The sequence below is a fragment of the Hypanus sabinus genome, chromosome 24, assembly GCF_030144855.1.
Source record: "Hypanus sabinus isolate sHypSab1 chromosome 24, sHypSab1.hap1, whole genome shotgun sequence".
NCBI lineage: Eukaryota > Metazoa > Chordata > Chondrichthyes > Myliobatiformes > Dasyatidae > Hypanus > Hypanus sabinus.
The window spans coordinates 4,561,513-4,589,039 of NC_082729.1; the positions used below are offsets into that span (position 1 = coordinate 4,561,513).

General features: G+C 44.7%; 1 protein-coding gene across 5 annotated transcripts in view; it reads left to right on the forward strand.

Moving 5' to 3' along the window:
* The window catches only part of cd164l2 (CD164 sialomucin-like 2), a 75,797-nt gene extending 48,666 nt beyond the window's left edge, over positions 1-27,131 (forward strand). Inside the window, exons 4-8 of one of the 5 annotated variants that reach the window (XM_059949185.1) lie at positions 974-1,039; positions 5,979-6,020; positions 13,506-13,671; positions 20,849-20,970; positions 21,067-27,131. In XM_059949185.1, the coding sequence (XP_059805168.1) occupies positions 974-1,039; positions 5,979-6,020; positions 13,506-13,671; positions 20,849-20,942 (368 nt within the window). In that variant the 3' untranslated portion in view covers positions 20,943-20,970; positions 21,067-27,131. The other 4 variants (XM_059949186.1, XM_059949187.1, XM_059949188.1 and 1 more) reach the window with 4 other exon arrangements.
* The last annotated feature ends 396 nt before the right edge of the window (positions 27,132-27,527 follow it).

A 27,527-nucleotide genomic window follows, 5' to 3' on the forward strand; every position in this document is an offset into this window, starting at 1 on the left:
AATATGCCTGACCCTTTCCTCCAGTAAGTTTGGCTTTGGATGCAGAATGGCAGGTGATATAAAGGAGTTGTGCCTAAAAGTGTTCAAAAGTTTGAGCATAAACAGTCCTTGTTTAGGACTAACCTAAAACAGGGTTGGTTTAGTAAGGCATTTTAACGAAGATTGGGAGTACGTTCATGGGTATTTCCTTCTCTGATCTGGGTTGGTTTAGATCAGAGCTTCCCAAAACAGGGTCCACCTACCCCTCACTAATGGTATTGGCCCACGGCATAAAAAAGATTGGCAAGCCTTGATGGTCAACATGACGATTCATTTCTGTTCTGAAATTAACCTGAAATAATCCATTGAATTTTTGTAGGTTAAATAATTTTCAGTTAATTGCCTATAACATTTATAAAGCTCTTCCCTCTTACCTCCTCTTTTGGTTAAGGTGGAGTTGCATTGCATCCCTGATCGATTTGTTTAAATTACTATCCCCTTTCTCTTCTCAGTACGAGATCGGTTTTTCTCTAGACGAAAGGTTATTGGATACTTATGACACATTGCAGCATCTTGTGACTGATTTCTCCACTTTAATCCAGTTCAGCTGATTTATGAAAATGTTTTAAACGCTGCAAAAATTTCATCAACCCTTCAGTGGTGCTTTGCTTGTGGGGAAAGTATTGTGGCACCATTATCTTCCATGGTTCTTTCCCTTAATAACTGTCAGGAATGCTGCAGTAATTAACATTTCGAGGGGGTGGATATACTTTCAGAAGTGATTCACCAGGAAATCTGTCAGTGAAGAAGTTGAGAGGCTCGGAAAAGAGAAATGCAGCGAATTTGAGGGATCAGAAGAAATTTTACAATATGATTTGTCTCCTGTGGGTAACTGCTTAGAAGAACGGATAATCAGCAAACTTATTTGTTTCAGTTAAAAACAGAATTGCATCTGTATGGAACATTCCTGTAAATATAACCATTATCTCCTCAGTTCTACAGCTAACCTCTGTTCCAACCACCACCATCACTAGCACCACGACCGTCTCCAGTACTACAGGTAAAATCGAACATACTAGCCCAGTGGAATAAAGCGAGTATGATGTATTGTTTAGACTGTAGAGCAGCCCGAGTGTTGGTGACTATGTTTGCACTGGAGGCTGCCTCCTTTCAAAGGGAGAAGGGAATTCTCTCAATGCGGTTCCATCTGGAGCTGGGAATGGGAAAATGTATTTGGAGTACTTTCCAAATTCCAGCACTGCAGATTCACCGCCCTCTGACTAAAGAAGTTCTTTCTCATCTCTGTTCCAAAGGGACGTCCTTCTTTTCTGAGGATTTGCCCTCTGGTCCTAGACTCTCCCACTACTGGAGACATCTCCAAATCCAATCTATCTAGTCCGTTCAATATTGCGCAAACTCACAAACGTTTCTGCCTAACCAGGGCCTCATGGGTGTTGGCACTTTGCTGTCCCTCAATGACTTTCCATGTTTAAGGATGGAGGGAGGGTTGCTTTCCCTGGTTTTGTGGACTCTGAGATCGGAGGCAGACTGTACCCCTTTCCCCCAACAGATGGAACTGGAGCGACCTGATCGGGCGAATGGTTTGTGAGATACCCTGCGCCTACTGTTTACCCAGGGCTTTTTTTGTGTGTGTGGTCCTGATGAACGGCCTCTGAATTCCCAGTGCCACCTTGAGTGATCTGATGAGTTATGGGACAGATGTTCTTGGGAATCAGTGAAGTTGGTGGTTTCCTTCAGAGAGGATAGGAGCACGTCCTTGAAAATTTCCTTCTATCAGTTCTTAAATAGGCACATGGAGGATTATGTGGGAGGGAAGAGTTAGATTAACCTTAGAGTAGGTTAAATGTTTGGCACAAAGTTGTGGGCCAAAGCACCTGAATTGTGCTGTTCTATGTTTGCCTGACATTTTTTCTAATTACAAGCCTGGTGGACGAGTGAGTAGAGAAGCCTGCTCAATGTTGCTGGTTCATTGTAACCCGGGGCCTTCAAATCCCTGCTGAGGGCAGTCCAGGTCTCAGCAGCGTCTCATAGGCCCACTGGCCCTGAGATCCTGACCACCAATTATTCTTTTCCTTAACTGACCCAAAGGCTGTGTTGGTGTGTGCTGAGGGGCAGTGATGAATTTTACTGGTGTCTGTCTGTGTCAGAAGGTATGGAAAGTGGCCCAGTTACTCCAGGGCTGCCACAAGTTTTATTGAGCAATGTGATATTGCTGGGGGGGGGTGGGGAAGAAGGTTAGCGGAAGAGCTTTGTCTTTCAGATGCCATATCCCAGCTTTTTAAAAAAAAATCAGTCTCAGAAACAAGCACACAAAATGCTGGAGGAACTCAGCAGGTCAGGCAGCGTCTGTGGAGAGGAATGAATAGTTGACACTTTTGGTTGAGACCCTCCGTCCTGGCGAAGGGTTTCCGCCCAAAACATCAACTGATTATTCCCCTCCATCAGTGCTGTCTGACCTGCTAAGTTTCTCCAGCATTTTGTGCGTGTTACTGTGGAGTTTTAGACTCTGCAGAATCTCTTGTGCCCAGGAGCAAATGCTAACATCACTGAAATCTTGAGGGTAGTGGCTGTGTGTCCGTGAAGAGACCTATTGAATCCCGAGATCTGAAGGGCCCCAGCGACGTAGGTGTGGCGAGAAAGTTTTCTCTTGTGAATTGGGGTGGCACGGAGACGCAGTGGTTAGCTCAATGCTTAACAGTTCAGGTGACCCGCGTTCAATTCCCGCCACAGGGAGTTTCTACGTTCTCCCCGTGACTGCATGGGTTTCCTCTGGGTGCTCTGGTTTCCTCCCACAGTCCAAAGGTGTACCAGTTGGTAGGTTAATTGTTCATTGTAAATTGTCCCGCGATTAGTCCAGAGTTAAATCGGGGGATTGCTGGGCAGCGTGGCTCGAAGGACTGGAAGGGCCTGTTCTGAGCTGCATCCTGATTAAAAAAATATAGATAAAACATAAATAAAGGACACTTTTATATGTCAAAAAATTTGAGGTTTCCATTTCAGACACACTAGTTTTCTCAAGGGCTGAGTGTCATAGAAACATAGAAAACCTACAGCACAATACAGGACCTATGGCCCACAAAGTTGTGCCAAACATGTCCCTACCTCAGAAATTACTAGGCTTACCCACAGCCCTCTATTTTTCTAAGCTCCATGTACCTATCCAAAAGTCTCTTAAAAAGTGTCTTTGGAACACTTCCTCAAGAATGGTGGAGGCAAAAGATTTGAACATTTTAATGTGGATAAAAGATTATTGAGAAAGATTGATTGATTATTAAAGATTGTTGCATTTGGTTCCGTCAAGTGGTTGACGGAGCAGTCCTGAAGCATTGTGAGACTGGATTTGGACTTTTAAGGCCGTTATGTTTTTTCCTAAGGAGTGTGTGACCTTTAATCGAAATGTAGTGCCTCCACCTGACCTGTGTCGAAATCTGTTGGGCAATTGTTCTGCTGTGCTGGAGCACTTTGACGGGGTCTGTCTCTGCCGATCACAGCCCACCACGTTGAGCACATTTCTCAAACACGGAACCTGCAGTTTCTGAGGAGTTCGAAAGAATTTGAAAAGTACTCCAACTCTTTTGGAATATTGCACTCGTATGGGAACAGAGGGAAGTTTCTGTGTAAAGGGAATAGTCTAGAGTTAGACTGAAGTTGTAAAATCAGGTGGTTCTGAAGCTGATCTTTAAAGATCTTATTTTCTACCTGCTGCCCTCTGATGAGCCTTCCAGTAACGTTAATGTGTAGGAATTTGCTGGCTCTGGAGTTTCCTTACTGTTATTTGACTCTGAATGTGTTCTTTGACATCCTATCACTTGTCATGTTAATTCTGTTAACTATTGTGGACTGGGTCAAATACAAGTTAACCTTAAACTCCATAAACCAATATTTTAATCATTATTTTAAGACTGGATGGTATAAGTCAGTCTTGTAGCTCTAAACCCTGGGTACATTTAAAGCTGAGGTCGATATGTCCTTGATTACTTAAAGGTTGTGAGATTAAAGCAGGAGAATGGGGTTGAGAGGGATAGTAAATCAGCCATGATGGAATGTCAGAGCAAACTCGATGGGCTGAATAGCCTAATTCTGCTCCTGTGTCTTAAAAGCTAAAGGCAAAGATTTTGTGAGCTCAAAAGATCTTTTGGTTTCTGTTTTAGTATTGGAAACACTCAGACATCAGGCCACATAATGAACAGTCTGGGACCTAAACATAAACTGCTTCTTAACCCACAGATGTGGTCTGACCTGCTGAGTATTTCCAGTGTTTTTTGTTTTTGTTTTAGATTTTACAATGTCCACCATTTAAAAAAAAAATCTCATCTTTCCTGTGCTCCTGTATTATGCACCAAATGCTTTCAGAAATTCATCAAGCGATATTGCAAAGAATTTTTAATAACTTGTGTCAGTCCTTCAGTGGCGGGGTGGAGATACGTCTCTACCAAAGGAGGCGTAAGGTGCTCCTTCCCTCCGCTGGCCTGGAAGTCACCCTTGGGCGAGGTGCAGCACCTGCTTAGCCCCCGATCAGGGTCACCTGAAGCCATGGGAGCAGGCGGTGGATGGTGCATATCACACAAGTCCTGGTTCTGCAACCACGGACGCCAGGCAGACAATCTCTGAAGAGTACTGATAATGGCTGGGGTCACCCATCTTGAAAAGTCACTGCCCAGAAGAAGGCAATGGCAAACCACTTCTGTAGAAAGATTTGCCAGGAACAGTCACAGTCATGGAAAGAACATGATCGCCCATGTCACATAACCAATATGGATGTAATGGGTGATTTTTTGAGGGAGATCAGATCGATGTTTCCCAACCTTGTTTACTTTTGGCAGTCTAAATTCTACAACCACCAGCCCAGGTACGCAGACCTGTTGCTTTGTTGTATTAGTACAACAGGAGCGATTGTCCATTCATCAAATCTCTCAATAGTGAGAGAGGGCTATTGGGAAAATGCAAACTTAGTTACTGAACTTCAGGAGTGGTTCGTTTGGAGAAATGGGTTGTTTTATTTACAATAGTTTAATAAAAGTAAGTGTACCTGTGAACCCAGTTCCTTAATGGGACAAAATAAAATATTTTAAAACATGGGGAAAGGTTTACGTAGCTTGAATAATAAATAAATAAATAAATAAATAAATAAATAAATAAAATTATATATATTAAATCATCATTATGTGCCTTGTCGTATGGCATCATCATTATGTGCATGTCATGTGACATTGGCAATTATGGTCTTATGACCATGATTGTTCTTGGCAAATCTTTCTACAGAAGTGGTTTGCCATTGCCTTCTGGGCAGTGTCTTTACAAGACGGGTGACCCCAACTATTATCAATACCCTTTAGAGATTGCCTGGTGTCAGTGGTCGCATAACCAGGACTTGTGATGTGCACCAGCTGCTCATACGACCGTCCACCACCTGCCCCCATGGCTTCACATGACCCTGATTGGAGCGGATGAGCATCTTGCCCAAAAGTGAGCTGCAGGCTAGCAGAGAAAAAGAGCATGTGCACTTCCTTTGGTAGAGACGTATCTCCATCTCACCACCCAAATATTAAATAGTTATTATATGTAAATGTATTATACCCTGTATATGTTATGTGCTGTAAATCCTGATGTGGCAGCAGAACAAAATGGCGGCAGGGCAGCGTAGCTGTTAGCACGACACTATTGCAGCTCAGGGCGTCTGAGTTCGGAGTTCAGTTCCGGCACCGTCAGTCAGGTGGGCCGCGTGGGATTCCTCCAGTGCTCCAGCTTCCTCGCGCAACCCAAACGCGTACCGGTTACTAGGCTAACTGGTCACTGTGAACTGTTCCTGCGCAATTAGGCTCGGGTTGGGTGGCTGGGCCACGTTGGCTCGTAGCGCTGGGAGGTCATGTTCCGCAGTGCATCGCTAAATAGTTTTAAATGTGTGGGAATGATTTTGTATAATAACGTGATTATTCCTCTTTCTTGCTCTTTTTTTCTCTCCTTCCTTCAACTACTAGCTGTCATGCCAACAACTAAGGATACTTCCACCATGACTGCAGGTATACCTGATATGCTTCCTTTACTAATGTAAGCACTTCATTAGCTTTAGTACCTCTCTGAATCGTGTAACTCTTCTCTCTTCTCTGTTGTTGCAACTACTGACCTGAACTGTACATTCCCACAGGAAGTCTCTGTAGAATTATTGTGATAATCATTCTGGCGGCCCACGGGAGTAGCACTTAACGCTATTAGATGAGAGAAAATGAATTCTCAGAGGACGATCTTTGCAAAGCTCCTGCTCAGCTCCTAATGAGAATTTTAATATTTTTAAATGAGGTTTAACTTTGGTTTTGAAAACCTAAGAATGGCCTAAAATAGTTTTGAATGCAGTGCATGGCAGCGTAGCGGTGTTACAGCTTGAGGTGTCAGAGTTCAGAGTTCAAATCTGACACTGAATGAAGGAAGTTTGCACATCCTTGACACTCCAGTTTCCTCCCACATTCCAAAGACGTACCAGTTATTTGGTTAATTGCTCATTGTAACTTGTCCATTGATTAGAATTCATTTTCCTATGCCTCTAATTTTAAATAATCATCTATTTACATGTAATTTTTCAGTGAATCTTCTAGTAATTATGGTTCAGTTAATAGGCATCCGTTAGTCTCGTGACACCATGGATTTGCGCCTTGGAAGGTTTCCACAGCGCAGGCCTGGGCAGGGTTGTGTGGAAGACCGGCAGTTGCCCAAGCTGCAAGTCTCCCCTCTCCACGCCACCGATGTTGTCCAAGGGAAGGGCATTAGGGCCCAAGCAGCTTGGCACCAGTGTCGTCGCAGAGCAAAGTGTTGTTAGGTGCCTTGCTCAAGGACACAACACGCTGCCTCAGCTGAGGCTCGAACCAATGACCTTCAGATCACTAGACCGATGCCTTATCCACTAGGCCATGCGCCAACACTATGGTTCAGTTGCTTCTGTATTTTTGTAGAAGCTTCGTGGTTTTCAGTAGCAGGTGACGTGCTACTTTAATCTGGCTATTTTATCAATGGAATTTGTGTTACCTCTGAGTTTGAGACCAGCAAGACTATTTTTTCCCCCTTTTGTCTTATTTCTGTTCTCTCAGCTCCCTCTTGTTCGTTTTTGCTCGTAACATTTAATTAAATGATCCTAAGCAATAAGTTTCATGCATCGTACTTAACTTCCCAGAATCAGTATCTTCCCACGAACCTTTGGATGACAAAAGCTTCAACATCCATCAGACCATAAAAACCTGATTTTAATGAGGCCTTCCTGGGTAACGGACGATGAGCTTTCACGCTGTCTAAGCCCCTCATAATCCTCTTCATCATCCCTCCTGGCGCACAGGCTGGCAACAGCAGCTCGCCCTGAACCTATAGACATCTTCTCATCCCTGCCTTCGCCATGTAACTTCATAGGTCTTCGAGGCAAAAATCCTTCCTCTGGCAGGGACGAGGTCTTTGGAGCCTCTGTTGGCATTTCTGTAGCTCTGGGTTTTTACAGGATGGAGTTGCCAGCCCCAGGCCCAACCCTCCTCCTATTGCAGCCAGGCTTGAAAGGTCCCTCATGGTCTTGCATAGCCCTTGCAGGCATTCCCAAATTGGGGTTCATTGACCCCTTGCTTAATGTGTCCATGGCATAAAAAGGTTAGGAACCCTTGTGTCAGCTTGCTGTGCCTAGGGAATCACATTCCAGTCTACACAACTTCTTGTAGTTCAGGCTTCCAAAGTCAGGCAACACCCTGGTAAATCTTTTCCGCACTGCTTTCAGTTTACCAACTTCTTTCTATAACGGTACACAGTGGTCTCACCAACGGCAACTTAACTCCCCAACTCCTACACCCAATGACCTGACGGAAGTCCAGCACGCTAAATGCCACCTTTATCCTAATCCGCTCGCCACACTGCTTTCACTGAGCCATGAATGTGCCTCTGCTCAGTCCCTCCATTCCATAACACTCTCCCGGGGCCCTCCCAATCACTGTACAAGTCTCAGCCTGGTCTCTCAAAGTGCAACCCCTCACATTTGCCTGGTCAGAAAACCAGTCACCAACCCTCAGTCCATATACCCAGCTGATCAAGATGCCCCAGTAATTTTTCATGACTGTTTCATGGGATTGAGTGGACGGCCAGAGACATTTTCCCAAGGAAGAAATGTCTAATTCGGTGGGGGGGGGGGGGGGGGGGATGGATAATTTTAAAGTGATTGGGGGGGATGTCTGACGTAACTCATTTACACAGTGGTGGGTGCATGAGATGTGTGGCCGGGGGTGGTGGTGGAGGCAGATGCTTGCAGGGGTTCCCAAACTGGGGCATTGAGGAGACTTTTAGATACGTAAGTGGAGGATAGAAAAATGGACGGCATGGGTAACATTGATCTTAGTGTAAGTTAAAAGATTAGCACAACATTGTAAGTCAAAGGGCCTGCACTTTGCTGTTAAATTCCGTGTTCTCTACAACCCCACCTGCCTTTCACCTACTTGTTCTGACAAAACAACGGTGTGTACAAATCCCTTTGGGAATTGTTACAGGTTGAGTTTAGGCTGGTGTACAAACCACTGCATGCCTTTCAAATTGAATTAATGCCTTTGGGGTAAATCTATAGCTTCTTCGCAACATTGCTTCTTTTTTGGTGTTGGTTAATGTGTAGCATTTTGTAAAGTCTGTTGTATTTCTTTATTGTCCCGTAAATGCCTGCAAGAAAATTAATCTCTAGGTATGTCATAGCAGCAGATACGTAGTTTGATATTTAATTTGACTTTGACTTTATGGTGTCGATATCAGAGCAAAGAGCTTCCTGACTCACAATTTAACTTTGACATTCAATGACCACTTTATTGGGTACGCCTGTACACGTGCTTATTAATGCAAATATCTAATCAGCCAATCACGTGGCAGCAACTCAATGCGTCAAAGCATGCAGACATGGTCAAGGGGCTCAGTTGTTCAGACCAAATATCAGAATGGGGAAGAAAGGTGACCTAAGAGACTTTGACTGTGGAATGATTGTTGGTGCCAGACGGGGTGGTTTGAGTATCTCAGAAACTGCTGAACTCCTGGGATTTTCATGCACAACAGTCTCTAGAGTTTCCAGGGAGAAACAAAACAACATATTTGGCAAGGGGCGGTTCTGAGGGCAAAAATGCTGTGTTTATGAGAGAGGTCAGGGGAGAATGGCCAGACTGGTTCAAGCTGACAGGAAGGGCAACGGTGATTCTAATTACACGTTAAAACAGTATGCGGAAGAGCATGCCTGAATGCACAATACATTGCACCTTGAAGTGGATGGGCTACAGCAGCAGAAGACCACGAACATACACTCAGAGGCCTCCTTGTTAGCTACAGGATGCTCCTGATAAAGTGTCCACTGTGTGTAAATTTTGCTTTGAATTTATAGTGTCAATATCCCCGCAAAGAACTCCCTGACTCAGAGTTTAACATGTTGATCTTGATCGCTGCAGGCATAATTTTTTTTAATGGCTTAATTGCTTAATTCTAGCTGCCCGAGGTGCATTCTTGAGAGATCATAGCATAAATGATACAACCTTTTTCTCGTAGTGGATTATTTAAAGAAAGTAGCAACTGCCAGGCAGTCAGCTCAGTCCAGAAGTGTTAGGAAATAAATCCCTCCTGATGCGAACCTTTAAATTGGATAACCTCATTACTTATTTACTCCAGTTAATGAAGACCCACTTAATAATTGAGGAAGCGTTCAACACGTTGAGTCATACTTCAGAGTAAAATTATAACGTCTGGTTTTAACCGGTAACAGGGAATCATGTGGGTTTGAACATGTATTCACATTGATTCCAAGGGCTGTTGGGAAAAATTAACCTTTCGCATTCAAAATGGTCTTCAACTTGATAAATTTTAAATTGCAGTGAGTAATTATGTGACGATACAAATAGTTCACTGTTTATTTTCGTGGTTGCTGGGTGACTTTTCGTTGAGTGCCTTCCTAGTGGCGGCTTCCATGTTTGCCTGAGGTCCCAGATGGGCATAATCCATCTGGTGTAAAAACAGTTGATTCCTCTCCTTTGGGGCATTAAAGATTCTTTTTTTTTGTGTGTTTGCAATCTGACCATTTTCTGGTCATCGTCATTGTCACTATTGTTGGTTTTAGTTGATTGGAGAGAGAGGGCCTGTTGAGTTGTCGAAGTGTTGGGTTGGACAGCTGTATTTGATGGACTCCAGATCGTAGTCTCTGGGGGTTTGCTTTTTTGGGTGTTGACGCTTTGCTGCTGCCTGTGCGTGAGGGGGGGAAGGAGGGGCTTTGGGGTTCTAACGTTTCTGTCATTCATTCTTTGGGAGTTTTTCCCTCTCTGTTTCTTGGATATCTGTGAAGAGTAAGAATTTCACATTGTATACTGTATACATCTCTGATATTAAGTTGAAATATTGAACAGAGATGAAGGGATTTGAACTTGCCATAGAATCATACAGCACAGAAACAGGCTCTTTGGCCCATCTAGTCTGTGGTGAACCGTTACTCTGCCCAGTCCCATTGTCCCACATCTTGAACATAGGCCTCCATACCCCTCCCATAAAAGCATGAAGACATGGCCAGGAGGTTCCCGTCCAAACTTCTCTTCGATGTTGAAACTGAACGTGCCTTATGAGAATAGGTTGAGTGAACTCGGCCTTTCTCCTTGGAGCGACGGAGGATGAGAGGTGGCCTGATAGAGGTGTATAAGATGATGAGAGGCATTGATCGTGTGGATAGTCAGAGGCTTTTCCCCAGGGCTGAAATGGTTAGCATGAGAGGGCACAGTTTTAAGGTGCTTGGAAGTAGGTACAGAGGAGATGTCAGGGGGAAGTTTTTACGCAGAGAGAGATGAGTGCATGGGATGGGCTGCCGGCGGCAGAACCTGAATAGACTCATGGAGTCATAGAAATGTACAGGCCCTTCAGCCCATCTTGTCTGGGCTGCACCATTTAAACTGTCTACTCCCATCAACCTGCACCCTCCATACCCCTCCCATCCATGTACCTATCCAGACTTCTCTTAAGTGTTGAAATCGAGTTTGCATGCACCATTTAAGTTGGTAGCTTGTTCACAACTGGCTCCCTCTCACCACCATCTGAGTAAAGAAGTTTCCCTTCATGTTCCCCTTAAACTTTTCACCTTTCACCCCTATCCCATGACCTCTGATTGTAATCCCACCCAACCCCAATGGAAAAAGCCTGCTTGCTTTTACCCTATTTATACCCCTCATAATTATGTACACTTCTATCAAATCTCCTCTCAATCTTCTACGTTCTAAAGAATACAATCCTAACCTATTCAATGTTTCCTTATAACTCAGGCCACAAAGCCAATATCAAATCCAGTTTACTACCTCATCTTGAGTGGTAGGCAACCTGACCAGCCTCCCATGAGGGACTTTGTCTAATGCCTGACCAAAGTCCACGTAGACGACAACATCCTCTGGTACCTCACCTGTGGCTAAGGACGTTTTAAATATCTTTGTTAGTGCCCCTGCAATTTCCACACTTGTCTCTCTCAGGGTCCGAGGGAACACGTTGTCAAGTCCTGGGGATTTATCCACCCTGATTTGCCACAGGGTTGCAAACACCTCCTACTCAGTAATGTGTACAGGGTCCATGAAGGTGATGCCACTTTGCCAAACTTGTATTGACTCTGTTTCCATCTCCAGGTTCAATGCAGATTGTCCTCATCTGTTTTGGCTCCACACATAGATTACCATTCTGGTCTTCCAGAGGACCGATTTTAGTGTGGTTCGGTGGCTGAGGACCCAAAGGAGAGTTGACAGGCAGCTGAGGGAGAAGTGTCGGGGCTACCAGGATTCAGATTTAGATTTGTTTATTTATCAGATGTACATTGAAACATACGGAATCAGAATCAGGTTTACTATCACTGGCATATGTGGTGAAATTTGTCTTTTGACAGCTGTACAAATAGTTCAGTTTAATGTCAGAGAATGTATACAATATGCAACCTGAAATTCTTACTCTTCACAGACATCCACAAAACAAGAAATCCAAAGAATGGATAATAGAAACATCAGAAACACTAGGTCTCGGACTCCAGACTCACGTATGACAGCACCCCGGACACTAGAGCTTAGACTCCATCCTCATCAATGATGGCATCCTGAACACTAGGCCTTGAACTCCAGACACACTCATGACAGCACCCCGAACACTAGGCCTTGGACTCCAGTCTCGCGGACAACAGCACCCCGAACACTAGGCCTTGGACTCCAGTCTCGCGGACAACAGCACCCCGAACACTAGGCCTTGGACTCCAGTCTCGCTGACAACAGCACCCCGAACACTAGGCCTTGGACTCCAGTCTCGCTGACAACAGCACCCCGAACACTAGGCCCCTGACTCCAGACTTGCCAACAACAGCACCCCGAACACTAGGCCTTGGACTCCAGTCTCGCTGACAACAGCACCCCGAACACTAGGCCTTGGACTCCAGTCTCGCTGACAACAGCACCCTGAACATTAGGCCCCTGACTCCAGACTTGCCAACAACAGCACCCCGAACACTAGGCCTTGGACTCCAGTCTTGCTGACAACAGCACCCCGAACACTAGGCCCCTGACTCCAGACTTGCCAACAACAGCACCCCGAGCATTAGGCCTCGGACTCCAGACTCGCCAATGATGGCACCCCGAGTACTCGGCTTCGAACTCCAATCTTACCGATTCTCTGGTCTGCCAGTCCGACATCCAACCACAAATGCCCCTTGTCCGCATTGCTGACCTTCGAACATGGAGAGGAGGTTCAGACTCCGGCCTGTCTTCTACTTGCCCCACATCCTCGTCTGTAAATCCCTAACTCCCCTCTTAGTCACCAAAACCATCCCTAAAAAACAAAAAGGAAGTCAGAGCCTCAGCCTCAGCGGAGACCACATTTTGGCACCATCCTGACCTGAAGGCTCCTCTCAAGTCCCGTTTAGCTGGCTGTTGTAACATGTCCCTTGGGTTGGTTCAAGGGCAGAAGAATGAAATGGTGGTGGTGGGTGGGTGGGGTGAGCGTTGACAGGTATGTGAGAGAAGAGCGAAAGGTGACAGGAAATGGGGTGGATGGATTTCTCTGGGGCTGGCAGAGACTAGATGGGCTGAACAGATAACAACCATTGAGGCGCCATAGTAGTATAGCGGTTAGTGTGATGCTATTACAGCTCGAGGTCAGAGTTCAGTTCCGCCACTGTCTGTAAGGGGTTTGTACGTTCTCCCCGTGACCACACGTGGGTTCCCTCCAGGTGCTCCGGTTTCCTCCCACAGTACAAAGACGTATGTGTTGGAAGGTTAATTGTTCATTGTAACTCGTCCGGTGATTAGGCTGGGGTTAAACCGGTGGGTCGCTGGGTGACGCAGCTCGTTAGACTGGAAGGGCCTGTTCCGTGCAGTATCTCTGAAGACGATAACCACACTTGCATTGTTGTTGACAACTCTTTTTTCAAACCAAAGCCAGTTTTAACGCACTGTGACAGTCTGACCATGGCGCACTGATGTGTGGACTTTGCTGTAGATTCTTTCTTTGGTCCTTTCTTGCAGAACCTGCCCCCACCACAGAGGTCCCAACGACGGCTCCTGTATACTCGCCCTCCAGCTTTGACCCCGCCAGTTTCATTGGGGGAATGGTGCTGGTCCTTGGAGCTGAGGCAGCGTTTTTCTTCGCAATCAAGTTCTTCAAAGCGCGCGACGGGACCTACCAAACTCTGTAAGAGTCAACCCTGTGTGGCATGCTGTCTTCCTGTGCTGTGGACTCCTCCCGCGCCCTCCTTTCTGTGCCTGCTTTTGCGTGTTGAAACCGTCCAATTTTTGCTTTATCCTGTGTGTCTATTAAACTATTATTTCTGCATATTTTGTAGTCTTTGCCCGCCCCCCCCCCCCCGTGATGTTATACAATTTGATCAGATCACTCCTCAATATCCTACGTTCTAAAGATTCAAGTGCTAGTCTCCAAAACTTCTTGTAGCTCAGGCCCCCAAATCCGGGCAACATCCTGCTAAAACATTTCTGCATTCTCTTTAGTATCGTAACATCTTTCTACAGCAGGGTGGCCAAATTTGACACATTACTCCAAGTGCAGTGAACTCTGCAGGTGCTGCCAAGATGAGGCCATCCTCAGGGTGGAGGAGCAACACCTTAAATCCACTGGGTAGCCTCCAACCTGATAGCATGAACATCAATTACTCCTTGTGGTGAACAAATTCCACCCCCTCCCCTCTATTCCTCACTCTGACCTTTTACTTCTCACCTGCCTATCACCTCCCCCTGGGTCCACTCCTCTTTCCCTTTCTCCTATAGTCCACTCTCCTCTCCTATCAGATTCCTTCTTCTCCAGCCCTTGACCTTTCCCACCAACCTGGCTTCACCTATCACCTTCCAGCTATCCTCCTTCCCTCCCCCCCCCCACCCTTTTATTCTGGCATCTTCCCCCTTCCTTCCCAGTCCTGATGAAGGGTCTTGGCCCAAAACGTTGATTGTTTATTCATTTCCATAGATGCTACCAGACCTGCTGAGTTCCTCCAGTGTTGTTTTGGATTTCCAGCATCTGCAGATTCTCTTGTGTTTTTTTTGTGCACTGTTCAAGGCCTCCCTTGGTTTGATCAACCAAAGTGAAATATCTCACACTTACTTGGATTGAAAGCCATTTTCCAGTCCTCTGTACACATACAGTCCCCCGTAATCTTTCATGACCTTCTCGGGGGATTGAGTGGATTGTCAGAGACTATTCCCAGGGCAGAAATGGCTAGACCATAAGATATAGGAGCAGAGTTAGGCCATCTGGCCCATCGAGTCTGCTCCGCCATTCAATCATGGCTGATCCTTTTATTTTCTCCTCCTCAACCCCAGTTCCCAGCCTACTCCCCGTAACCTTTGATGCCATGATGCTAATACAAGGGGTATTTTAACTTTAAGGGTATTTTCTGCGTATTTTGCAGGACTGATAGGATTTGCTGATGGAATCTAGCTGAGTGCCTACATTACGACCCAAATACAGTTGTTAACTTTAAGTGAAACTTTGCACCATTTCATTTGGACTGCTGTGAATTGAGAAAATGCAGCTGGGTTATGTTTTCTAGCCAATTTGGCACAGACTAGATGGGCCGAAGGACCTGTTTCTGTGCCATAGCGCTGTAAGCTTTGACGTGTCATGAGTAAGTTGTCTGGGTGCTATGTTAGCGTAGCGGTTAGTGTGACACTATTACACCTCAGGCGGCAAAGTTCAGGGTTCAATTACAGCGCCGTCTGTAAGCAGAATGGATCAACCATAGTGGAATGGTGGAGCAGGCTCGATGGGCCAAATGGCCTAATTCTGCTCCTTTAGCTGATGGTCATGGTGCAGGAGGTGGAGGAGGAGTTAAGGAAGTACCCACACAGTCACAGGGAGAAAGTGAGACTCCTTGTGGACAACATCAGCTTTCAACCTGGGTCTCTGAGTTAACTGTGCCACAGGATATGCTGGGGGAACCCAGCACGTCGAGGTTTCTGCTGCACTTGGCTCTTACCCCTCTTAGAGCCTGTAGAAAGTGGATCTTACCCCTCTGAGACCCTGTAGAAAGTGGATCTTATCCCTCTGAGAGCCTGTAGAAACTGGATCTTACCCCTCTGGGAGCCTGTAGAAATTGGCTCTTACCCCTCTGAGAGCCTGTAGAAATTGGCTCTTACCCCTCTGGGAGCCTGTAGAAATTGGCTCTTACCCCTCTGGGAGCCTGTAGAAATTGGCTCTTACCCCTCTGGGAGCCTGTAGAAATTGGCTCTTACCCCTCTGAGAGCCTGTAGAAATTGACTCTTACCCCCTTTGAGAGCCTGTAGAAAGTGGACCTTGTCCATTTTGAGTATCAGTAGAAGTTTTCCTGTCTGTGATTTAGTCTAAGAGTAACTTTAACAATGGGTCCATTGTTGAGGCTTGTTCTGCACAGGTTTGCTCGTCAGAAAGTTGGCAAGAACTCTTGGGGATCCGAAGCTCTCGGTATTTCTTTGTGTGTGTTTGCACACACACCTGTTTGCCTGCAGCTCCTGCCTTGCATCTTTTGTTGACATCTGTGTGTTCTTAATGGCCAACAGGTGCATCATACTTCACCCAAATAAGTATTTGTTTTGTATTTGGGTGTAAAGAGCTTTGATAGATCTTGGCCCACAAGGAGCAGTGACTCGTAACCGAGAGCTCCTGACCCCCTCTGCTGTGAAATTCAGAATTCGGCTCCCTTAGTGCCACACACAATGGATTGAGGTGGGGGAATATAGTCATTGGAGCATTTTTATAAGACCTGGGAGTGAAATTAGGCTATTTGGCTCAGTCTACTCTGTCATTCCATCATAGCTGATTTATTATCCCTCAGAACCCTATTCTCTTGGCTTCTCTCAGTAACCTTTGATGCCCTGACCAATCAAGAATCTATCAACCTTTTGCTTTAAATATACTCAGTGACTTGGGGGCCACCACCGCCGTCTGAAGCAATGAATTGCACAGATTCGCCGCACTGTGGCTAAAGAAATTCCTCCTCACCTCTGATCGGAAGAGATTGGGTGGCACAGTAGTGTCGTGGTTCGCACAACGCCCTTACAGTTCCAACGACCCCGGTTCAATTCCTGCCCCCACCTGTAAGGAGTTTGTACGTTCTCCCCGTGACCGCGTGGGTTTCCTCCAGGTGCTCCAGTTTCCTCACATAGTCCAAGGATGTACCGGTTGGCAGGTTAATTGATCTTTGTAACTCGTCCGGTGATTAGGCTAGGGTTAAATCAGAGGGTTGCTGGGCAGCGGGGCTCGAAAGGCCAAAAGGGCCTATTCCGTGTTGTATCTCAGGAAATGAATAAACAAAGGTCCATCGTTCTGTTCTGAAACTCTGCCCTCTGGCTATGACTTGCCCCACTATGGAATACCTCCTCTTCACATCTTCTCTAACTAGGTTCTTCAATAGTCAATAGCCTTCAATGAGATTCCCCCCCACCCCTCAAATTCTTCTAAACTCCAGCGAGTACAGGCCCAGAGCCATCAAATGCTCCTCATATATTAAACTTGGCCCATGCACGTATAACTTGTCCAATAACTTCTTCAACCCTTTGCCTGGAGCTCCCACATGGGTTTGGCCATTCAACAAGGTCATGGCTAATCCGTTGTTCTGCAACATCCTTCCAAAAAGAAAAGATGACTAGCTTTGAAAAATCACAATTGACTAATAACTGCAGACCTTTGATTTTCTCATGTCATGCTAACCTCAGATTCCACAGTTCTACCAGGTGGAAAATAATTTTTCTTTTTTTTTGGCTCTGAATTGCTTTGGTATTTATCAAAGTTATTATTACAAACAGGAGAAGTGTTGACCCGATTATATCTCTCTGCAACAGAGTCAGTGATCCTGAGACAAAATTTACAAGCAAATGTTTGTAATAATAATGTGTCACTGTCATGCATACTGCTTCGCAATGCCCTATGTGCTTCATTATGTCTGTTTTTTGTTCCTTTTTAACCCCTTCATGCTGCAAGTAATGAGGAGACGCAGTAGGTTGTGTCAGAAGTCGCTGCGACGTCGCTTTCCTGTAAATGAGCTAACCTGCTTCGTAGACGAGCAGCGAGATTCACACCGGTTTATGTGCAGACTGGGTTTCTTTTGGTGTGCATGTGGTTAACTTCTGTTTACAACGATACCCTTACTTTAGAGGTTTTAATTTGTTACATTGGTGCAAATTGTGCTTTTGAGAAGCTCCGTGTTTATAACTTACGGCCTGTTATGCCGCTGGTGGTTAGGGCAACAATGACGGTCCTCCATCCCTAGCAGTGCTCAGGGCTTCCTTTATCAAGTCCGTAGCTTCCTCTCTGTTCTCACTACTGCGGAGACTCTGGAATACCGTCACACTCAGATGTAGAAGGACTCTTCATTTTGTTCCCATAACAGTTTTTTTTTTGACCAGTCAGGGTTGTTAACCCTGAACTGAACCCCTGAACCTGGAGGACCAGTGGGCCACTCTTAGTCTGACCTCTACCCTCTGACCTGTTTGGCATGGGTGACCCTACCAAGAGCCAAAGCGTAAAGCCCTGACTCCAGCCAACACAGCTCTCCGGGTCACTGAGGCACGCAAGCCTCCAAACCCTACGACAAGGTTGTGGTCCTCTTGGAGGCCCACGTTCATTTACTCTGCCTTTAACGGATGGTGACATTGAATTATGCAACAGAGTAAGTGAACCATAATCTAGTGACCTTTGTTACCCACTGTTACCTAACAAAAGCCTTGGAATTTTTCTCTTTTAAGCCTTAAATGATTAGCACCTTGAGTTGGAAGTTGGTAATTGTTATTTATTGACAGTAGCCTACAACATTGAACTCTGAATGAGTTTGAAACTTTTCTGCAAGTGCCTTGTTTTAGAACTGGTTAATGTGTGATTTTTATCCAACGAAGGAAGGAGGACTTACTTATTCATGGTTTCTCCCAAATATCCTCCAAATGTATCTGTGGATTCCGATCTAGAAATTGGGAATTCTTTTCCCCTCTGTGGGGAGCTGCTGAAACTCTGCCCTCTGCGCAGGGTGGCACAGTGGCGTCACGGTTTACAGCGCCAGTAACCCAGGGTCATTTCCTGCCGCTGACTGTTTGTACGCTCTCCCTGTAACCGTGTGGGTTTCCTCCGCGCGCTCCGGTTTCCGCCCACAGTCCAAGGACGTTCCAGTTGGTAGGTTGGTTGGTCACGTGCTGTGCATCCAGAACTAGTTGAAATCAAATGTTATGCCATCAAATGTCTGCGTGTGTGTCACGTACACTGCACGGTGCAAACTCCGAACTTGCCTAAACAAGCATTAAATTGGCTTTGACCAAGTTGTCTGTCAGTAGAGGAGACATTGACACTTTTTGTACTGCTAATTGATTGCATTTAAAGAGGCATAATTATAACAAAGTTGTTCTCCTGGTTTGGAGTTCCAACACTCTGTTGTGATTCTTAACTGAGCTAAATCATCACTGCTGCCAGGTTTTTATATAAGTTCTGGGATACTGCCAGAGCATTATTGACGTTGACCCATCATTGGGGTTAAAACTGCAACCATGATCAAAAACTCAAAGTTTTACTTTTATTAGTTTTTTTATATAAAAGTAACTTTTATTATCAATAAACATATCGGTCACCATATACAACCCTGAGATTCATTTTCCTGTGGTCATACTCAACAAATCTATAGAATAGGAACTATAACAGGATCAGTGAAAGATCAACCAGAGTTCAGAAGGCAACAAACTGGGCAAATGCAAATGTAAATAAATAACAAATAACACGGACATCAAATGAAGAGTCCTTGAAAGTGAGTCCGTAGATTGTGGGAACATCTCAATGATGGGGCAAATGAAGTTGAGTGAAGTTTTCCCTAATGAGGGACTGCTTTATTAAGCACCTCCACACCGTCTGTCGCAATCGAGACTTCCTTGTGGCCAGGCATTTTAATTCCCATTCCAACGCGTCGATCCATGGCCTCCTCCTGTGCCAAGGTGAGGCCACCCTCAAGGTGGAGGAGGCACACTCTATATTCCCTCTGGGTAGCCTCCAACCTGATGGCATGCATATCAACTTCTCCATCTGGTGAACAAATCTCCCCCACTCCCTGCTGCCTGGTCAATCAGGGTAGAATAGAAACAAAATCACAACTGTTTTGGGTAATAACTTATTTATTGACATACGGTGCACAGTAGGCCCTTTCAGTCGTTCAATCCTAGCCGAATCACAGAACAATTTACAATGACCAATTAACCTACCAACCGGTATGTCTTCGGACTGTGGGAGGAAGCCGGAACCCAGGTGGTCACGGAGAGAACGTACAAACTCCTTACAGACAGCAGCGGGAACTGAACCCGGGTCGCTGTCACTGTAAAGCGTTGTGCCAACCACTACGCTACATCACTGGAATTGTGATACAGGGAATTGTTACTCTGAGAAATGAGTCCAAAGCCCACCAGGGCAGCTTTAAATTCAGTCCTTTGGTTTAGAATAGAGAGCCTGGATTCCACAGAGCAGCAATGCTGTTGGTTTATTCACAAGTACTAAAATATAGGTGAAAATCATTTTTGCATGCCATGCTTACAGATTATTTCTTTACAATGGTACGTTGAAGTCATACACCCACCCAACTTGAGTAGAAAAAGCTCCCTTGCATTCACCCTATCTATACCCCTCATATTTGGACCATAACACTACAAGATATAGGAGTAGGATTAGGCCATCTTGCCCATTGAGTCTGCTCCGCCATTTCATCATGGCTGATTCAATTCTCCTCTCAGCCCCAGTCTCCTGCCCTGACCAATCAAGAATCTATCAACCTCTGCCTTAAATCTCTGGCCTCCGCAGCTGCCTGTGGCAAAGAATTCCACAGATCCATCACTCTCTGGCTAAAGAAATTCCTCCTCATCTCCGGTCAAAGAGGATGATCCTCCATTCTGAGGCTGTGCCCTCCGGTCTTAGACTCTCCCACCACAGGAAACATCTCCACATCCAGTCTATCAAGGCCTGTCGCCATTTGATAAGTTTCAATTAGGCCATGCCTCATTTTTATGAATTCTAGTGAATACAGGCCCAGAGTCATCAAACATGCTTCAATCCTGGAATCATTTTTGTGAACCTCCTTTGAACCCTCTCCAGTGTCAGCACATCCTTTCTAAGATGAGAGGCCCAAAACTGCTCACAATACTCCAAGTGAGGCCTCACTAGCGCTGGATAAATTCTCAATATTACATCATTTTTGTATTAATTAATTCTGTATACCGCTATCAAATCTCCCCTCAATCTTCCAAAATTTCCAAAAGCTTTTCACTGAAATTTCATGGCTGATTTTCTGTTGAAAGAAATTCCCTGATATACCTGCTTAATTTGGGTTTGTTTGAGAGTGTTCATCCGTGTCCCTTCATTTCAGGTCGAAAGACTTTGAATTATTATTTGACTTAGCAATACCAGCCTTTAGTTCCAAGATGTGTAGTGAGGACAAGAAAGGTTGTGATGGTACCTAAAAACCACAGACGGTTTTGAAGCCTGTTGGTAAGAAAAGTGCTATTTGTCCATTTTATTGCAACAACAGTGATAAGTTTGTTAGCAAGTTTAAAAAAACAAACCTTTTGTGTTCTGGTTGAATAGGATATAATCACAGGATCGAAGAGAATGGGCTTGAAGTGGCCAAAACACCAACTGCACACTGTTTCCCAACAAACATTTAATAACTGAAGTTCTCCTCACTAATCTGATATTTGTACAGCGTCTTACTGGATGGAATTGCAGTTCTGTTTGCCTTTGACGGGATGGATGTAATTGGTGATGGATGCAAGGGTATATATATTCTTTGCATTGCCCCCCCCCCCCCCAGTAGAACTAAGAATATGCACCAGGAACTTTTAACAAGAATGTACAGTAATGATTTGACTTAACTATTGAGCCAACCCTTACACAATGGAGTGTTTTTTTATATATGGACTGCTGCTTTGGTTCTGTTTGGTTTAAGATCCAAGAGTTTATCTAGTTTTAACAAAATGTAATTGTGAAACTAAATTTATTCTGTTGCTGTAAAATTTTGTCTATCAAAACTTTGCACAATGTCTCCTCCACTGGAGAAGAAAAGGCTGTGAGATTTGTGTTCCAGTGTCATCGAGATTCAGGCGCGTATTTGGCCATTTGGAAGACCAGTTGGAGTGGTGTTCAACACAGCGGCGAGCTCCCCCAAGCACATCATACCCATGCTGGACCCCCTGCTCAGCTTGGCTGTGGTTTCATGAACCATCTGTTTGTTGGTTAAATTACTGAAGGTGTTGTTGACATTCCAAAGAATTTTTTTTTCATCATTTTTAAGACCATGATAACGCCACCTTTCGACCATGTCTGATTTATTTTCCTTCTCAGCCCCATTCACCTGCCTTCTCCTCAACATTTTACCCCCTGGCTAATCAAGGACCTGTCAACCTCTGCTTTAAGTATAGTCAATGACTTGGCCCCATTTCGTCATGGTTGATCCATTTCCCGCTCAGCCCCAATCTCCTGCCTTCTCCCCGTATCCCTTCATACCCTGACTAATCAAGAGTCTGTCGACCTCTACCTTAAATATACCCAAAGACTTGGCCTCCACAGCTGCCTGTGACAATGAATTCCACAGGTTCACCACTCTCTGGTTACAAAAATTCCACCTCATCTCCATTCTAAATGGACATCCCGCTATTCTGAGGCTGTGCCCAATGGGTCCTAGACTCTCCCACTATTGGAAATATCCACTCCATATAGGCCTTTGTAAGTGCGTATTTGTCACCACCTACTTGAGATTCATTTTCTTAAGGGCATTTACAGGAAAATAAGGAAATACAGTAGAATTTGTGGAAGAAAAACCTATCATAAACAAGTACTGACAAACAAGCAACGTGCAAAAGACGACAACACGACTCCCTTGGTTGCCAGGAGTAACTGTAGTTACTGAAGACAGATATTCTCACACTAAATGGAACCCTGTAGTCTCTCGGTAGGTGGGGTTAAACAATTTAGTTCCTTATAGTGGTATTCCATTCTGAACTCTTCTGTTCTTGTGGGAAAAGTTGAACTCCCAGTTTAATCTGGACATGTAAATCCGTTGTCCATTTTGAATCTATGCCTGCCATTCTTTAGTTCCCTTTGCAGATAGCAGGAATGTGCTGCCAGCGATCCAGGGTCTATCAGGTAACGTCAGGAGTGAAGGCTCCGTGCACCACTCACCCACATCAGTCCTCCCAGAACAAGGATACAAAGGTACCTCATTTAATTACCGACAGTGCCCCCCATAGACCCGAGGATTGATGATGCAAAACTTTGGTAGCGTAAGGTTTGTGGCGCAGTAACATGGTGAGACGTGTGGCAGGATAGCACAGTATCCACTGGCAGCTCACTCCACACTCCGACCGAAAAAGTTCCTGACTTCTAACTACGAGACATTAAACTAATGGGACTCTGAAATTCCAGTCCACTCTGAGTGTGATACACATGTGCCTCACTTGAAGTAGACATGAAGTCAGACCTGCTTTTCGCACTCCCGAGTCTGTACGTCCTTCCCATGAGCCTGTGGGTTTCCTCCGGATGCTCTGGTTTCCTCCCACAGGAGAAGGCGGAGCAGTTGGTAGGTTAATTGGACATTATAAATTGTCCGAGGGTTAAACCGGTTTGTTTCTGAGCACTGAGCCTCCTTGGGCTGAAAGGCCCTGTTCTGTACTGTACATCTAAATAGAAAAATTAATAATTTTTCAAGTCCCATTACAAACCACTTATTACCACAATATTATCCTCCCATACAGCATTTATTAACTCCTGATATTTATCACACACACCTTTCACCTACTGGCACCTCAGACACCTCACCCTGTGGGTGAGTACAGAATCCTGTGCTGTCCAATGCAAGCAAATCTGGTCGCTTTGTATGGGACTGGATTTCACTGTTTGCATCTCTTCCCCCACTCCTGAATGAATGGGCAAACTCTCAGAGTCCAAAGTAAGCTTATTATCAAAGTACACATATGTCACCACGTACAACCCTGAGATCCATTTTCCTGCGGGCATCCTCGGCAAATCTATAGAATAGTAACTATAACAGGATCAGTGAAAGATCAGCCAGAGTGCAGAAGACAATAAACTCTGCAAAGGCAAATATAAATAAATAGCAATAAATAACGAGAACAGGAGATAATGAGATAAACAGTTCCTGAAAGTGAGATCATTGGCTGTGGGAACATCTCAATGAGTGGGCAAGTAAGTATAACTATCCCCTTTTATTCAGGAGCCTGATGGTTGAGGGGTAGTAACTCAAAGTTGCTGTTTGATTTATCTGAAGGAACACCAGGCTGAATATAATCCTTGCATATAGGCCTTCCTCCTCTTCTCTGTTCTAAATGAATGTCCCTCTATTCTTACACTCTCCCAATATCAGAAACATCCTCTCCGCATCCACTCTATAAAGGCCTTAAAACATTCAAAGGCAACACGAGTGAATCTGCAGATGCTGGAAATAAATAAAAACACAAAATGCTGGCAGAACTCAGCAGGCCAGACAGCATCTATGGGAGGAGGTAGTGATGACGTTTCGGGCCGAAACCCTTCATCGGGAGTGAAGTAATATGGGATGGTCGAGGGGGGGATAAGAAGTTGGGGGAGGGATAAAGTAGAGAGCTGGGAAGTAATCGGCTAGGGGGAAGGTGGAGAATTATGGGAAATAAAAGAGAAAGAAAGGTAGGGCTGGGGGGAGATTATAGTGAGGGAGAGAAAGAGAACCAGACAAATTATAAATAGGGATGGGGTAAGTGGGGGTCAGGGGTATCAACGGAGGTCTGTGAAATTGGATTTCATGCCGGCAGTAGGAGGCTACCTAGGCGGAAGATAAGGGATTGCTGCATCAGCATTTGATAGGTTTCCATGATTTCACCCCTCATTCTTCTGAATTCCAGTGAGTGGAAGCCCAGAGCCATCAAATCCTCCTCATATGACAAGCCTTTCAATCCCAGAATCATTTTCGTGAGCCTCCTTTGAAGCCCCTCCAATGTCAGGACATCCTTTCTTAGATAAAATCCCCAAAAATGGTGCGTGATAGGGGAATTTCATGGTGATTTTCATGATCAATAGCCCAAAATTCACAAGATACACCCAAAGGCATTTAGGAAGCAAAATCTTTGTTGTCCAGTATAATTCTGCAGGCAACTGTATCTGGATTTCAACCAAGAGGGAAAGTCTATACTGATCTACTTAAGCTCGTGCAGAGTAAAGCAAGGCGACTTTGGGAATATTTTATTTGTATAAATTGGTTTATTATTGTCACATATACCATGGTACAGTGTAAAACTTTATTTTGCATGCCATCTATACAAACCTTTTGTACCTTAAGGTAGTACAAGGCAAAAAAAAACAGTGCAGATTAGCACTAGAGCTACAGAGGAAGTGCAGAGCAGGTAGACAATAAAGTGCTGGATCATAACGAGGTAGATTGGGAAGTCAAGAATCCGAATGATCCAACTGGGGAACTTATAGCCCTGGAGGAGAAGCTGTCCTTGAGCCCAGTGGGATGTGCTTTCAGGCTTCTGTATCTTCTGCCCGATGGGAGGAAAGCAGAAGAGAGAATGGTGTCTCTGTGATGTTTGGGCAAAGGTCTAGTGACAAATGTGCCCTAAAAACACCAATTAGGCATTAATCTCAAAGTATGCATACATTATGCAACCTTGCGTTTCATCTCTTTACAAGAAACCCAACAGAGCCCATTAAAAAAAGACCAACGAACACCCAATGCACAGAGAGAGAGAGAGAAAATATCTAATGAGCTTGCTACCTTGAACTTCCCCTAGAACAGGGGTTCAAAACCTTTTTTATGCCATGAACCAGTACCATTATGCAAGGGGGTCAGTGAACCCCTGGTCTAGATTCTAGATGTAGTGTTTGGTGCATCCAAACAAGAGTTGGCATGAGATGGTGAGAAGGGAGAAATGGAACTTCTTCAGGTTTATTCACAAATGGAACCTGGATTACACCAGGAATGCTGCCCACGTATCAAACCCTCTTGCCACACCAAAGCATCCCAATTCCTGGATAGGAATGTCTAATGCCAGAGGGCATGCTTTGGATGTGGGAGGGTAGGTTGAAAGGGGATGAGGGGGTAAGTTCTTTTACTCCGGATTTCTGGAATGTGCTACCCAGTATGGGGTAGAGGCAAATACATTAGAGGCTTTTAGATGTTTGGAATGGCACATGGATGGGAGGAAGATGGAGGGATGTGGACATTGTGTAGGTAGGAGGGATTAGCGATTGGGTGTTACTGATTTGTCTTTTAGCTGGTTAGGCACAACATTGTGGGCTGAATGGTCTGTTCCTGTGCTGTACTGGTCTATGTTCTACCTTAATTCTAGTTACTCATCATTGAGCAAGCAAATTGATGTAGTGCAGAGAGAAGGATGAACGTTGACCTGGTCTAGCACCGTTTAGTTAATAAGCCAGCTCATTGAAACAACTCACTATTGTCACTGGGGCTGAAATGGTATCGTAAGGCCAGCAATGGTTTGAGCTCAGCTTTCGTTGGGCCACTTTGGAGGCAGTTTGTAAACCAGGGCCCTGTGAAGTTAGCAAATGGGGGAAAAACACACGCACACACACGCACACACATGCGCGCGCACACACACACACACACACACACATCAGTGCTTCAGTCTGGGGTGGTTTGGATGGTCAGTAATAATCTCAGTCACCACCTGATCCTTATCAACACCATAGGCTGTCATCTTTCGGGCACTTGAGTTTCCTAAAAGATAGAAGAGAATCCAAATTGTAGTGGAACCTGATCTTAGACCACAGGAGCAGAATTGGGCCATTCAGCCCATCGATGACCTCCTTGGGTCCACCTCACATCACCCCTTTGAGCATGATATCCCATCCTCAATCCTGTTGTGCCATCTTCATCATTCAGTTGGCTTGGCTGCTAGACCATTGGCATATTTTCAGTCATCTCCACCTTATATAGCACGCCACCCTCCCTATGCAGACGGTGTATGTCTTAACTACGTAAGAAAATAATTCCACACTCCCAACTGCCACGAGGCATTCAATTATTTAATTTTCCTTTGCTACCCAGTACCAGATGGAATAATAATTGAACAGCTCCTTCCTGTTAAGGGGTTAAGATGTTGTTAACCGATATCTAGGCTATGTACATCAACAGCACCAACTTCCTAACTGCCTTGTAACTGGCTTTGTTGCACAGATAGTGTGTTTAAGGTGCCTTGTGTTAAGTAAATTGTAATATTTTCTATTCTGACTGTGAGTGGATTTGTCGAGTGCAATTTCCCCCCTTTTTCTTTGCTCTTTGGCAATCAGCCGCAGGCACAGAAGAGCCTGTTCCATTATTTGCTTTTGATCTTCTCGTCGAAAGCTTTGATGACGTGGTTTCTTTTTTTCCCTGACTTCTAAAAAGACTTTGCCATAATTTGTCACCGGTGAGGGAGAGTTATTTATTTTACATGGATGAATGGATTGGCCCTTTTCAAATGTTTCTGTCTTTAATGGTTTTTATATAAATAATTTTAGGAAACCGCTTGGATTTGTGATTGCACTATTTTGATGACTTGTTGTGTTATCCAGTACTTGTATTCTGGTATGTCAATAACATGCCAATTATTGCTGTGATTTTAGTGCAAAAGGATGATTAAAATATTTGTTGAAATAACTGATGGTGTGGTTGCATTTTTGTTTTACAAATGGTTTCAGACTGTTATGGCATATCCTAAGTTAGGGTACGTAGGAAGCATTAACTTCAGCAACCAATCTTCAGACCTGAATGTGGATTGTAGATTAAATTTGAAATGCAGTCCTGACGCCAGTAAATGGAAAACTCAAACAAAGCTGATTAACATTCATTCTGGGCGTCTGGAGTGTGGGTGCAGATACATTGTAAATATAGAATTCTCCTTTGATCTTTAGCACATATAATATGTCATGTAATATTGGGCTGGGAGGCCTCTTCCTCCAAAAGACTCTCAAAATGTTGCCTGTTGCTCGTTTTTTTAAAATTAAAACAATTATATATCCACCAGCTTCAGTGTCTCACCAGTGTCTTTGTTCAT